This window comes from Leucoraja erinacea, chromosome 36 (genome assembly GCF_028641065.1).
Source record: "Leucoraja erinacea ecotype New England chromosome 36, Leri_hhj_1, whole genome shotgun sequence".
Classification (NCBI taxonomy): Eukaryota; Metazoa; Chordata; class Chondrichthyes; order Rajiformes; family Rajidae; genus Leucoraja; species Leucoraja erinaceus.
Window position 1 is genome coordinate 2313147 of NC_073412.1, and position 14465 is coordinate 2327611.

Below are 14465 nucleotides of genomic sequence, written 5' to 3' on the forward strand. Positions count from 1 at the left end.
CGGGGTGAGGAGAGCGGGCGGGAGAGGAGCCGGGTCCGGGTTTATTGCCGCCCGTGAGCTGGAGCCGCGGTTGCCTCGGCAGCGGCCGCCCGTCCCCCTTCACTTCCGGCCACCCTTCACTTCCGGCCCGGCCCCGCCCCTCCGGAGCCAGCATCAGCACCGGTCGCCATGGCAACGGCTAGGCCCACGCCTCACCTGCTCCACCTGTCCCACCTGGGGAGACACAAAGACAATCTCCATCTCCACCAAGCTGGGGGGCAGTGTTAGCATCTCTCGTTTGCTATGTCGCTCTTCAAGGTGTACACTGACAATGACAATTAAAAAATTGAATCTGAATCAGCTGTGAGGAGGATGCTAGGAGACTGCAAGGTGACTTGGATAGGCTGGGTGAGTGGGCAAATGTTTGGCAGATGCAGTATAATGTGGATTATAATGTTCATGACATGTATTTTAACTTTAATTGCTATTTATTTTGTAACGAAAACTGAATGGACACTGGTCGAGAAACGTTTTTTTGTTTCCTCTGAGTATGCGAATACTCAGGAAATGACAATAAAAATTTACAATTACAATTACAATAAATGTGAGGTTATCCATTTTGGTGGCAAAAATAGGAAAGCAGACTATTATCTAAATGGTGGCCGATTGGGAAAGGGGGAGATGCAGCGAGACCTGGGTGTCATGGTACACCAGTCATTGAAGGTAGGCATGCAGGTGCAGCAGGCAGTAAAGAAAGCGAATGGTATGTTGGCTTTCATTGCAAAAGGATTTGAGTATAGGAGCAGGGAGGTTCTACTGCAGTTGTACAGGGTCTTGGTGAGACCACACCTGGAGTATTGCGTACAGTTTTGGTCTCCAAATCTGAGGAAGGACGTTATTGCCATAGAGGGAGTGCAGAGAAGGTTCACCAGACTGATTCCTGGGGTGTCAGGACTGTCTTATGAAGAAAGACTGGATAGACTTGGTTTATACTCTCTAGAATTTAGAAGATTGAGAGGGGATCTTATAGAAACTTACAAAATTCTTAAGGGGTTGGACAGGCTAGATGCAGGAAGATTGTTCCCGATGTTAGGGAAGTCCAGGACAAGGGGTCACAGCTTAAGGATAAAGGGGAAATCCTTTAAAACCGAGATGAGAAGAACTTTTTTCACACAGAGAGTGGTGAATCTCTGGAACTCTCTGCCACAGAGGGTAGTTGAGGCCAGTTCATTGGCTATATTTAAGAGGGAGTTAGATGTGGCCCTTGTGGCTAAGGGGATCAGGGGGTATGGAGAGAAGGCAGGTACGGGATACTGAGTTGGATGATCAGCCATGATCATATTGAATGGCGGTGCAGGCTCGAAGGGCCGAATTGCCTACTCCTGCACCTAATTTCTATGTTTCTATCTATGTTTAAGAGTGCAGACAGAAGGAAAATTAAGCACAAGGTGGTTAAATGTGGTTCCAACGGTTCCATTACCTTCAATTCCACCTTGGATACTTCCAGATGCAACAGTAGACTTTATAATATTAGAACAGAAAAACAAGGATAAACAACGTATGTATAATTCAGTCATCATACAGGAATACATTGACAGATACTACAGTTTTGTCCAAATTTATACAGATGCATCAAAAGATTCAGTAGATAAAGTAGGAGTAGCATTTATTGTACCAGAATTTCACATCAAAGTAGGGAAGGGGATCAATAATGAGGTCTCAGTATACACAGGTGAAATGATTGCAATATTGTTAGCGGTACAGTGGGTCGAGGATAATAGGCCTTTAAGGACAGTTATTTGTTCAGATTCAAGTTTAGCAATAAAGAGTTTACAGCACAGCCATTCAGACAGTAGACCAGACATTTTGATTGATATACAACAAACATTATTCAGAATTCAAATGATGGGGCCGATCCCTTACTCTTAAACTGTGACTCCTGGTTCTGGATTCCCCCAACATCGGGAACATTTTTCCTGCCTCTAGCCTGTCCGATCCTTTAAGAATTTTAGTTTCTATAAGATCCCCTCTCATCCTAAATTCCAGTGAATACAAGCCCTGTCGACCCATTCTTTCATCATATGTCAGTCCCGCCATCCCAGGAATGAACATGGTGAACCTACGCTGCACTCCCTCAATAGCAATAATGTCCTTCCTCAAATTAGGAGACCAAAATTGCACACAATACTCCAGGTGCGGTCTCACCAAGGCCCTGTACAATTACAGTAGGTCCTTGCTCCTAAACCCAAATCCTCTCGCAATCAGGACCAATTATTTCCTTGATCTGACAAATTAATCTTTGATCTAATTGTTCTGATTCAGCAGATGCTGCCTAATCTCCGGCATTTCCTGTTTTTATTTCAGGTTTCCAACATCTGCATTTTTTATTTTATATTTTTCAAATGTGGATAGCTATAATATCAGAGCCCGTGGATGTAGTTACTAACTACAATCACAAGGTGGGAATGATGAGCCATAATCAAACTAAATATCTATAACTTTTTAGGAAAATGTTCACCCCCGATACCCATGCCTGCTTTTCACATGAAAAGTTGATATTTCTGGACAAAAGCATCCAGGTTCATTCCCAGGATGGCAGGACTCACATATGGTCAAAGAATGGATCAATAGAATAGAATGCTATTTATTGTCATTCAAACCTAGGTTTCAACGAAATATCATTTCTACAGTTTTTTACATTACAAAACAATCCAAGACCCACACTTAACACAGTTTACATAAACATCCATCACAGTGAGTCTCCAACATCTCCTCACTGTGATGGAAGGCAAAGTCTTTATCTCTTCCCTCTGTTCCTTCTCCCGCGGTTCAGCATGAACTGGGCTAATATTCACTGAAATTTGGAAGGATGAGAGGGAGTCTTATAGAAACATATCAAAATCTTAAGGGATTATACAGGCTAGAGAAGGAATGGGTGATGTTTCGGGTCGGGACCCTTCTTCAGACTGAGAGTCAGCTTTTTGTGTCTATCTCATTTTTGTTTGTTCTGGTAAAAATGATGACATGCATCGATAGGATGGACAGTCTGAGGCTTTTTCCCAGGCTGGTGATGTCAAAGACTAGAGGGCATAGTTTTAACGTGAGCGGAGCAAAATTGCGAGGAGATGTGCATGGGCATGATTTTTACAGAGTGGTACGTGCCTGGAATGTGCTGCCAGGGGTAATTGCGTAGGCAGATACGATAGTGGCATTTACGAGGCTTTCGGAGAGGCAGGTGGATATGCAGTGAAAGGAGAGATGTGGTTCATATACAGACAGAGGAGATTAGTTGTTGTGAGATAAATGAAACTTTAACTACTCGTAATTTACTTAACTTTATTTAAGTTTTAATCAACTTATTTCTTTAATACATAAACTCAGAAACGTCTGGCAAACATGGCTGATTCCGCAGGCTTTTCCCGCCCGAAGTACTCCGCACATGTGCACATGCGCCCACTTCATTAGTTTAACTTGGCATCATGTTGAGTGTTGACATTGTGAGATGAATGGCCTCTACCTGTGCCGTTTTGTTCCATGTTCTCAAAATCATTGGCTTGAACCGCTGACCATATTCTGTCCATTGATGTTGCCTGACATGCTGAGTTTTCCAGCATTTTCTGAGTACTTTTTTCCATGGAACTTCGAGATGTCAAATAAAGCAGCTTTTATAGATATACACAGATGCTTTGCACATAACTTTCTGAAAGCCAAGGCAAGATCTTATCTATGTTCACGTTCCTCCTCTGAGCAGTTTTTTCCTATCTGCGTGCAGCCTATCATAGAGCAATTGTAAGAGGAATGCCCCCAATAAATCTATATTTGGAAGGAACTGGTTAGGTCCACAATCTTGTCAGTGAAGTGCCCTCCAGCCATATCACTCCCTGTAACCATTCACAACTTCAAAGAAGTTCGAGAAGTTACATCACAGAATCCCCATAGGGAATCAAATGCAAATTGACCATAAATGGCACTTACATGAGGTGTGTTCAGCCCTATGAGAATTTTGTCACCAATGTCACGTTTACTGTGGAGTTCTCCATGTGATGCGTGGCACAATTTTCCACATGTTTGTGCAGGTGCAATCTTTCAGCTCCACCTTACTTTAGTGTAGAGATACAGCGAGGAAACTGGTCCTTTCTTGCTAATTATGCCAGCTACATTCTTATCCAAATCATTAATTAAAAAAGACAAAATGTGGCAGGGTGGCGCAGCGGTAGAGTTGCTGCCTTACAGCGCTTGCAGAGCTGGAGACCCAGGTTCGATCCCCACTATAGGTGCTGGCTGTACAGAGTTTGTTCATTCTCCCCGTGACCTGCGTGGGTTTTTCCCTGAGATCTTCAGTATCCTCCCACACTCCAAAGACATATAGGTATATAGGTAAATTGGCTTAGTAAATATAAATAATGTCCCTAGTGGGTGTAGGATAGTGTTAATATGTGGGGGTGGTGGAAGTTGCAACCTTCAAGTTGTCCGCCCTGTTTTGACTAATGCAATCAACTCGACGTGCACAAGTGGAAGATCAAATAGAACAAGTTGTCCGACACCTTTAGGCTGTGCACGCCACACAAAAGGAGAAGAATATGCGGGGATCGCTGGTCGGCACGGACCCGGTGGGCCAAAGGGCCTGTTTCCGCGCTGTATCTTTAGGCTAAACTAAACAAACATGAAATCATTCCAATGTAGTTCCCAAGGTACCACAAATGTTGGTTTACAAAAAAAGACAAAGTTGCTGGGAGCATCCCACACTGGTCCCTGTGCCACACCACTGGTCGCAGACCTCCAACCTGAAAAGATACCAGACACCCCTTTACCTACCAACAGTTAGTCTACTTACCTATCAACAAATTAACCTTCCAATCAATCTTTACAAGTCGCTATTGAATGCCATCAAAATGAGCCTTTCTCCAATCTGGGACTTTAATTTTCAGCCAGTCCTATCTTTCGACATAACTATTTTTAAACATTTTAATTGAAGTAATTTGAATTGATCTGTTGAATTTGAATTGAATGATTAATGACTTTCTTTTCTTCCGACTTCCTGGATTGTAACATACTGGTGTTTCTTTTTACTGCTTTTGGAAATGGGCCCAAAGCCTGAAGCACATTGAATGTCACATTGATTGAATTTTCCATTCCGTTCAGTGTACGTGCCTGAAGATGTCTTCCTTCTTGTACAACCTGGTCATCAGAATGTGATATAATTGAGCTACCAGAGGATGAACACTCATATCACTATGTATGTCGTTCCTTCCCAAACTTGTTATTTAATCTTGGCATATTGCTTCCTCCATTTAAGAACAGATTTAGTTTACTTTGGACTTTATACTTACAGCGTGGAATAAGGGCCCTTCGGCCCATAGAGTCCGCACAGACCCGCAATCGCCCCAGACACGAGCACCACCCCACACAGTATGGACAATTTACAGAAGTCAATTAACCTACAAATCCGCACACCTTCAGAGTGTGGTGAACCAAACATGTTTAGGATCTGGCAGCAGAAGACTAAGACGCTCATATGGGAGAAAGGAATGTCGGGAGAGAACTTGAATGTAGTACAAAAAACAAACAGTAAAAGTTTCAATTGATATTGAAACAGAGAAATGTGAGGTGTTGCATTTTGGGATGTCTAACATGGGCAGGCCCTACATCATGAATGGTAGGGCTCTGGGGAATGTTGTAGAACAGTGGGAGCAGTGGAGTTGCAGGTAGATAAGATGGTCAAAAAGGCTTGTGGCACATTGACATTCATCAGTAGAGTATTGAGTATACAAGTTGGGAGGTCATGTTGCAGTTGTATAAGGCATTGGTGAGTATTGTGTTCAGTACTGGGCACCAAGTTATAGGAAATATGTTGTCAGTTAAGGTACAAAAAAGTTGGAGAAACTCACGGGTGCAGCAGTCTATGGAGGAAGGAAATGTTTCGTAAAGCTGCCTGAATAGGTACAGTTTCTCCAATTCTCCAGCATCTGCAGTTCCTTCTTAAATCATGTGTTAGCTGTAAAAGGTACAAAAGGTAAATCTCAAATGTGCTCAAATTCTGAGGATGTAATGGGGAGAGGCGTGGGTTTGTGGTTGATAGATGAGTGTATTTCCATTTCCAATTACATTTGAAAAGGTGCCACGTGAGAGGGTGGTGCAATTAAAAGCCTGTGGTGTAGGAGAAAGTGTATAATGGATGGAAATCTGTCTGCCTCATACAAAACTGGGGTAGAGGCGGAATAAATGCGTGCTCTTCAGACTGGAAGGAGGGAACTTGTGGAGCACCTTGGACTGCCCTTGTTCATTATTTATATCCATGGCCTGGAGGAAGGAGGACTGTCAGGTTCCCAAATTTACTGATGATAGAAAAAATATGTGGAAGAGCATCTAGTGATAAGGTATGTGATTTTGCAACGGGATTACAGATAGATTGAGTGGCTAGCAAATGGAACTTAATGTGAGGTGATGCATTTTGGTAAGATATATCATAAGGTAAAATTAGTAATCTAAATGAAATACTGGGAGATTTAGGTGTTCTAATCATATATTTTTTTAAACAGCAGGCAGGGCCAACAACAAGTAGTTAAGAAAGCAAATAGTATTTTGGCCTACATTGCAAAGGGGATTATAGTTTAAAAATGGGGACGTTTTGTGGTAACGATACAGAGTGCCTCAGCTGGAACTTATAGTTTTTGACTCCTTCTCTACAGAAAGATATGGTGACATTAGACGCATTAGAAAGGAGATTCGCTAGGCAAATTCCTTGGATGAGAGAATTTTCCTACCAAGAGAGACTAAATAGTTTGACCTTGGAGTTTAGAAATTGAGGAGTGACCTTAGCAAAACACAAGGGGGGTTGACAGAGTAGATGATGGGATAAGGGGCATAGCTACAAATAAGAGGTCAGTCATTTAAAACTGAGGTACATTGACATTTCTTCTCTTGGAGGATGGAAATCTCTGAACATCTGCCTCGGGAGTTATACAAGAAGTATTTAAAGTGGAGATGAATAAATGTTTGATGGACCAAGAGGGGTGTTAAGGAATTGAGGCCAACATAGATCAGCCACGAACATATTAAACGCTGGCACATGTTTCTCCTACTTGCTTGTGTTCTTGAATCAGTGAATGTGGATAGAGTAATAGAGTGTGGAAACAGGCTATATTTATCCCGGAGTTAGATGCTGCCCTTGGGTACCCCATCTAAACTAGGGGGTTGGAGAAGGGCACTTGGGGATATCCCTCCAAGAGTTGGATGATCAGCCATGATCATATTGGCATGGAAGGTACAGGCTTATAGAAGGGCCGAATAAAGGCCTACTCCTATTCTGGATGCCTAATTTTTATGGGGAATTTTCCATCACATCCGGCATCAATGTTTTCACTAGACCAAGTACCCCATTTCAGCAAATAGTCCCATTAGCTTTACATTCTTCTGTGCAGGTGCCTCCAAGCCAAATCTAAGAATACAAGTCCCAGTGAAGGTCAGTCACATACAATTTAATTACAAAGTAAGGAGTACAGTGAGTTCTGGATGCTGTCTTAACAAACTGTGCAAAGTATTCCTTCACTTTAAGGAAGATTTATGAAGCGGAATTTTTCCAGAAGTTTCACGTAGAGGGTTTGTTCGGTTAGAAGTTCTCGAAGTGATGATTAAATTGGACTTTGTGCCGCTTGTTCATTTGTTTGCAAGCTTTTTCCACATTGTTGGTCATCCCAGGAGGTCCACAGCTAAATATCCCAATCTTGGTAACCTGATCAATAACCAACAAATACATTACACAGAGAAGCACTTCACAATTCCACAATTCCCTCAATTATCCTGGATCAATTCAATCAGTTATTATCTGATCGACATTCTCCTTCAGCTCGATGATCTTTTTCTGTTGCAAAGTTTTACACCCGCTTTATTGACAGTAATCCATTGTTTCTCTGAACCTTCCTTTCTCGATGGCGGGGCCCTGGTTGGCTACGGCTGCATTGACTCTCGTTAGGGATAGCGATAAGTTTTCTAAGGTCCGGCTCCATAACTTGCAGCGGGCAGGCTGCAAGTTAACGTACGATCGTGGGGCATTACTGAGATTACAACGGTTAAGCAGTAGAGACTACGTGGTAAATATCGACACTTTTAAAAACTTTTTATAAATATTTATTTTACAGAACCATGCACACGAGGCATTTTTATGGACGCACCTAGCACTTTTTACTATTACCTGATTTTTGGAGAGTCAAATGCAACATAATTTCGTTCAAGGTGCACTGTGTCTAGGTGTATATCTGAATGACAATGAAGTTTTCATTCATTCATTCATTCATTCATCATTCATTCATTCATTCATCATTCTTCAATCACTCAATCATTCATTCATTCATTCTTCATTCATCCATTCATCATTCATTCAATCACTCAATCATTCATTCATTCATTCATTCATCATTCATTCATTCATTCATACATTCATTCATTCATTCATCCACTCATTCATTCATCCATCCACTCATTCATTCGATCTCCAGAGCTCCAAATGCCTTTCCACATTCCTGCTGGTGACCCGCATGGAGTGCAACAAAACCTGACTATAATTAGTCAGACTCACACATCACAGGAACAGGCCCCGTGACCAAACTAGTTCATGCCAACCAAGATGCCCCATCTAAGCTCGGCCCATTTCCCTCTCAACCTTTCCTATCCATGTACCTGTCCAAATGTCCTTTAAATGCTGGTGTACTACCTGCCTCATCTACTTCCATGTAACACCATCCTCCGTGTGAAAATGTTGCACCTCAGCTGTCTATTATATCCTATCCCTCTCACCTTGAACCTTTGTAGTCTGGTTCCTGATTCTCTTACTCTATGCATCTTTATTAATCATTGTATTCTTCCTATTTACCATGTCAGATTCAGTCTGCATTAGAATCATGGAATCATACAGTACAGGAACAGTATCTATGGTCCATCACATTAATGTTGACCATTCAAAATATTCTGATACAACTACAAGTTTAGTTTAGTTTGTTGTCATATTTACCTGTCTAAATGCCTTTTAAATGTAGTTATTGTACCTGCCTCAGCTACTTCCATTTCCAATAGCAGCTCGTTCCATTAGCCACCACCCTCTGCCCCCTTCCTATTAATTCGTAGATCCATTTAAAATTGCCTTATCAAATCAATGCATTTCTTGAAATGGCAATGCTTGCTATGGCGGCGGTGGCTGCTGGATATGTTAAACCACAGCTGCAGAACTACACATCACTCACCTCAGGGTGCACATCCATAAGTGAATTAAAGAATGGAACAAATTGCGGACGTCCAAAGTGTGTGATGGATTGAAGTCCGGTGAACAAGCTGCGATTTGACACCTTCTGAAAGTGACGTTCGCAGATGTACTAGACCAAAAGAAAAAGATCATTTACTTTTGTCCAGAAAATAGGGAGAAAGTACAAATAATAGATTCTCAATGTGTAGGAAGGAACAGCAGATGCTGGTTTACACCAAAGATGTCTAGACACAAATTGCTGGAGTAACTCAGTGGGACAGGCAGCATCTCTGGATAGAAGGGATGGGTGACATTTCTTTGGCGTTAAAGGAGCTTAAGTTTACCTTTTGACATGATATTTTAGAAGGGTCGCGATGGTTAGAGTGTGAGGTGAGAGTTTCAGCAGTAGACCTCCAGAGGCAGGGGCGGCTCTGGGAATGGTGCTTGAGAGAGGTTAAAGTTCTAGGGCGGTACGATGGTGCAGTGGTAGAGGCGATGCCTTACAGCGCTAAAGACCCGGGTTCGGTCCTGACTACGGGTGCTGTCTGTACGGAGTTTGTACGTTCTCCCCCTGACCGCTTGGGTTTTCTCCGAGATCTTCAGTTTCCTCCCACACTCCAAAGACGTACGGGTTTGCAGGTTAATTGGCTTGGGGTATAAATGTAAATTGTCCCTAGTGTGTGTAGGATAGTGTTAGTGTGGTCGGTGCGGACTTGGTGGACCGATGGACCTGTTTCCGAGCTGTGTCTCTAAACTAAACGAAATCCCAGTTCAAAAACAAATTCATAAAAGTTATGGTGGCCCAAATGTTGCCTACAAGCATGGTGGTCCGCAGGTCAAACTTCTGTGCGAGCTGGGTGATGTAGATATGGACAGAGACCAGGGATTTCTGATCAATATCTTCAACTTCACGGATGATATCTTCCAGCCATTCAAACTGCCTCTGTGTCCGAGTCACCCAGATAAAGTAGATCTGCCAATGAAGAGATTTACGCAGTTATGAGGATCCAAAACAAAACCCCAAAATTCACAGCTCAATTTGATTGTCCAATTTGCAAATTCATACTGATTCAACGTTGATTTGTAATCTCACCGGTCACTTCCTCATTCTTCCCTCTCCCGTCAGGCAAGAGGTACAGAAGTTTGAAAACGCACACCTCCAGATTCAGGGAATGTCTCTTCCCAGCTGTTATCGGGCAACTGAAACATCCTCTCATCAGCTAGAGTGTGGTCCTGACCACCCACCCACCTCACTGGAGACCACTGAACTATCGTTAAAGTTGTCTCCTTTATCCCGTGAACAGCTTTGACTGGATAACACGGAAACAAAAGCTTTTCACAACACCTTGCTACATGTGACAATGATGAACTAAATTAGACATTTGTAAAGGGCTAATATCTCAGTCTGGTACATAGTGATGTGTAGCCTGCTGCCCATACATAATACAAAATGACACTACACTCACTTCAATTTTCACTGCTTTGAAAAGTAATGATGACAGCTCAAACATTCAAGGCAGAACTAGTAAACATGTTTGAGAAGCAAAACTTACAGGACATTGAAGAAAGTTTCAAGTGCACACAGAGGCAAGGCTAACTCTTAATCTTGTGTTGTGTATGGGATCGGTATTCACCTCTGTGTCCACATACTTTATAGGGCAAGATTTAAACAAGCACAGTTTATACCACATTTGAGTGATTTGAAAAAAAGTTATTTCCCAGAATATTAAAGCAGTAACATGGAGACGCGCAAGGGACTGCAGATGCTGGAATCTTAAGGTGCTTGAGGAACTCAGCGGGTCAGGTAGCACCTGGGGAGAGAATGCACAGGTGACGGTTTGGGTCGAGATCCTTATTCAGACTAATTGTAGTGGAGGTGAGAAAGCTGGAAAAGACAGGTGGGACAGGACAAGATGAGTATGAAGGAACAGCAGATACAGATTTACGCCAAAGATAGATACAAAATGCTGGAGTAACTCAGCGGGACAGGCTGCATGTCTGGGTGACGTTGCAGGTCGAGACTCTTCTTCAAAGCCCAGCAGGTGATATGTGGATACAGGTGAGGGGGTGTTTGAGTAAGATTCAGTCCGGATGAAGGGTCCTGACTCGTAACGTCAACTGTCCTTTCCCTTCATCAGACACTGCAGGAGCTGCTTAGATCTTCAAGACGATTATTTGTCACTATTAAACAAATAAAGCAGTTTTATAGTTCATTACATCCAGATTTTTGATTAGGTTCCAGGAAATGAATTCACTGGAAATTATAAAGGAAGTCCCAGTAGAGAAAACGATTTCATTTGCGTTTTGGTTCCGTGTCATTCAATAGGGTGGAGAAGGAATCCTCCGTGATTTATGTTCGCTGTTCCTGGAAATAACAGCTAACATTATAACTCTATCACGTACAAGGAACTATCGGAACGTGAAAAAAAAAACAAATGGATCTGCTTATCATGTTATTGTAATGGAGAAACGACACAATGGAAGGCTGTGATAATATAACGAACACAGAGATCACACAGTGATATGGCATTTCTCACACCTTTAATCAATGTTGTTAAATCACTGATTTCATTTCACCAACATCACTGAGTCTAAGTGAGGGTGTGAGTGGTGACACGGGGTTACTGAGACAAATAAGTCCCATGAAAAGAAAAAAAAACATATGCCTGTCCTGCTGAGTTACTCCAGGTTTTGTGTCTATCTTGGGTTTGTATGTTAATTGGTTTCTATACATTGCCCCGAGGATGTAGGATGGAGCTAGTCTATGTGTGAGTTGACGTGGAAAAGCTTTTCCCACTGAGAGTAGGGAAGATTCAAACAAGGGGACATGACTTGAGAATTAAGGGACTGAAGTTTAGGGGTAACATGAGGAGGAACTTCTTTACTCAGAGAGTGGTAGCTGTGTGGAATGAGCTTCCAGTGAAGGTGGTGGAGGCAGGTTCGTTTTTATCATTTAAAAATAAATTGGATAGTTATATGGACGGGAAGGGAATGGAGGGTTATGGTCTGAGCGCAGGTATATGGGACTAGGGGAGAATACGTGTTCGGCACGGACTAGAAGGGTCGAGATGGCCTGTTTCCGTGCTGTAATTGTTATATGGTTATATGGTTAAATTGTAGGTCGGCACAGTCTCAGTGGGCTGAAGGGCCTGTTTCCACACTGTATCTCTAAACTAAATTAAACTAAGATAAACTAAACCTTCAGGAGGGAAAGGGAAAGAAATTGGAGAAAATAAGCCATTATTTTTATTGAATATCTCAAGATGCTGTGTCAGCACATGATTAATGAGATTAGACACAAAATGCTGGAGTAACTCAGCGGGACAGGAAGCATCTCTGGAGAGAAGGAATGGATTGGGTCGAGTTTTGGGTCGAGACCCTTCTTCAGCGTTTAACCAGCTTGAATTTACCTTTTTGCAGGATATTTTGCTGCTGACTGTTGATTTGTGGACCAGGTCTTTGAGGATGGATGCAAAAGGAGTCACGCCAATCCCACCTCCTACCAACACAGAGACTTCAAACTTGTTCCACTCTTGGTGGCCTTCTCCAAAAGGACCATCCAGGTAGATCTAAGAGGAAAAGTTCTCAATTTCAATTATTGCTCGCAAACACTGCCTTTCTTTGCCAGTTTGCCATTTATAAGCCATTCATGGCATTCATTATGTCAGATGCTCCTTAAAGGGTGAGGGTGGTGTAAGGAGAGGAAAGTCAGAGGGTGGTGAATCTGTGGAATTCTTTGCCACAGAAGGCTGCAGAGGCCAAGTCAATGGATATTTTTAAAGGCAAAGATAGATTCTTGATTACTACGAGTGTCAAGGGTTATGGGGAGAAGGCAGGAGAATGGGGTTGAGAGGGAGAGATAGATCAGCCACGATTGAATGGCAGAGTAAACTTGATGGACCGAATGGCCAAATTCTGCTACTATGAACTTATGAACATATCTTTCTAACCAAAAATGTACTCACTTGTTTGCAGCCACATACAGTATCTTTGTTAGATTGATTGTTAAATCAATGGTTCACTTTAATGTTTAGCTACTTTAATCATGATATATAATTACCATTGTGATGGTTCTCATGAAATCCCATTGGGGTGATGGTTTTGCTGCAAGTGTCTGACTTTACTCTTTTCCCATCCTTTCGCTAATCTGGCCGACCAGAGACCTGGGTTCAATCCTGATCCGGGCGTTGCCTCCATGTGGAGCTTGCACCTCCCCCCTCTGTGACTGCATGGGTTTCCTCCGGGTGCTCCGGTTTCCTTCCACGTCCCAGAGACGTGCGAGAGTATTGGTCAATTGGCCCTCTGTAAAATTGCCCATAGTTTGTAGGGAGTGGCTTAGAAAGTGGGATAACCAAGAAATGGAGTGAACAGATGATCGATGGTCAGCGTGGGATCGATGGGCCGAAGGGCCTGTTTCTCTAAATAATAACCTATTGATCATTTGGAGATTTCCTTGTGTTTTGGGAAATAGCTGATACTGGAAATATTCAGCTTTATAGATGTCCAAAACTACGATCAAAGATGAAGTGAAGTAGTCTGCTTACCTTTGGGTAGCCACCAAGAGATGAAACACTTTCAGCTGAGTATATTTCCCGTAAGCGCATAGTCCAGGGTCCCACAGCCCGGATGTGAAGGCTGAGGGTATCTTCATGAGGCGCTGATGTCAAGGTGAAGGGATGGTATTCATTTGTTCCCAAGACAAGGCTCGCAATACGCACCCATTGACCAGACATGTACTCAAAATCTCTGGGCCGTTTAAATACCAGGTTAGTAACGCCTACAAAAGAAAAATGAGATTGATGACTTTTGATGCTCCCTCTGGCAAAACTCACATTGTTATAAACAGCAACAAATGTCAACTTGTTCAATGGATTATTCTGTGGGACAATGAAATGTCTCAACCACATTCTGTTGGGTTAGTTGGTGTGGAGTTTGCATGTTTTCACTGTGACCACGCAGGTTGCCCCTGGATGGTCCCGTTTCCTCCCACATTCCAAAGGCGTGCGGGTTTGTAGGTTAATTGACCCACTGTAAATTGCCCCCTAGTTTCTAGAGAATGTGAGGTAACATAGAACTAATTGGGATGGGTGGTCAGCATGGACTCGATGGGCCGAAGTGCCTGTCTCCACGCCATATCTCTAGATAAAATTAAACTAAACTAATCCCATTCTCTGCCTTCTCCCCATAACCCCATAATGAAGAATCAGTCAATCATCCGTCTTAAAATGATCCATTAACTTGGTCTCCGCAG

The 14465-nt window shown here is 42.6% G+C and overlaps 1 protein-coding gene across 1 annotated transcript in view; it reads right to left on the reverse strand.

Annotated features, from left to right (window-relative positions):
• Positions 1-7509: 7509 nt before the first annotated feature.
• LOC129713673 (dual oxidase 2-like) overlaps positions 7510-14465 on the reverse strand; it is a 59692-nt gene continuing 52736 nt past the window's right edge. Inside the window, exons 30-34 of the mRNA XM_055662919.1 lie at positions 13759-13991; positions 12625-12783; positions 10032-10187; positions 9216-9344; positions 7510-7711 (exon numbers count right to left, since the gene is read on the reverse strand). Coding sequence (XP_055518894.1) covers positions 7589-7711; positions 9216-9344; positions 10032-10187; positions 12625-12783; positions 13759-13991 — 800 coding nt within the window. The 3' untranslated portion in view covers positions 7510-7588. The remainder of the gene's footprint in view (positions 7712-9215; positions 9345-10031; positions 10188-12624; positions 12784-13758; positions 13992-14465) is intronic.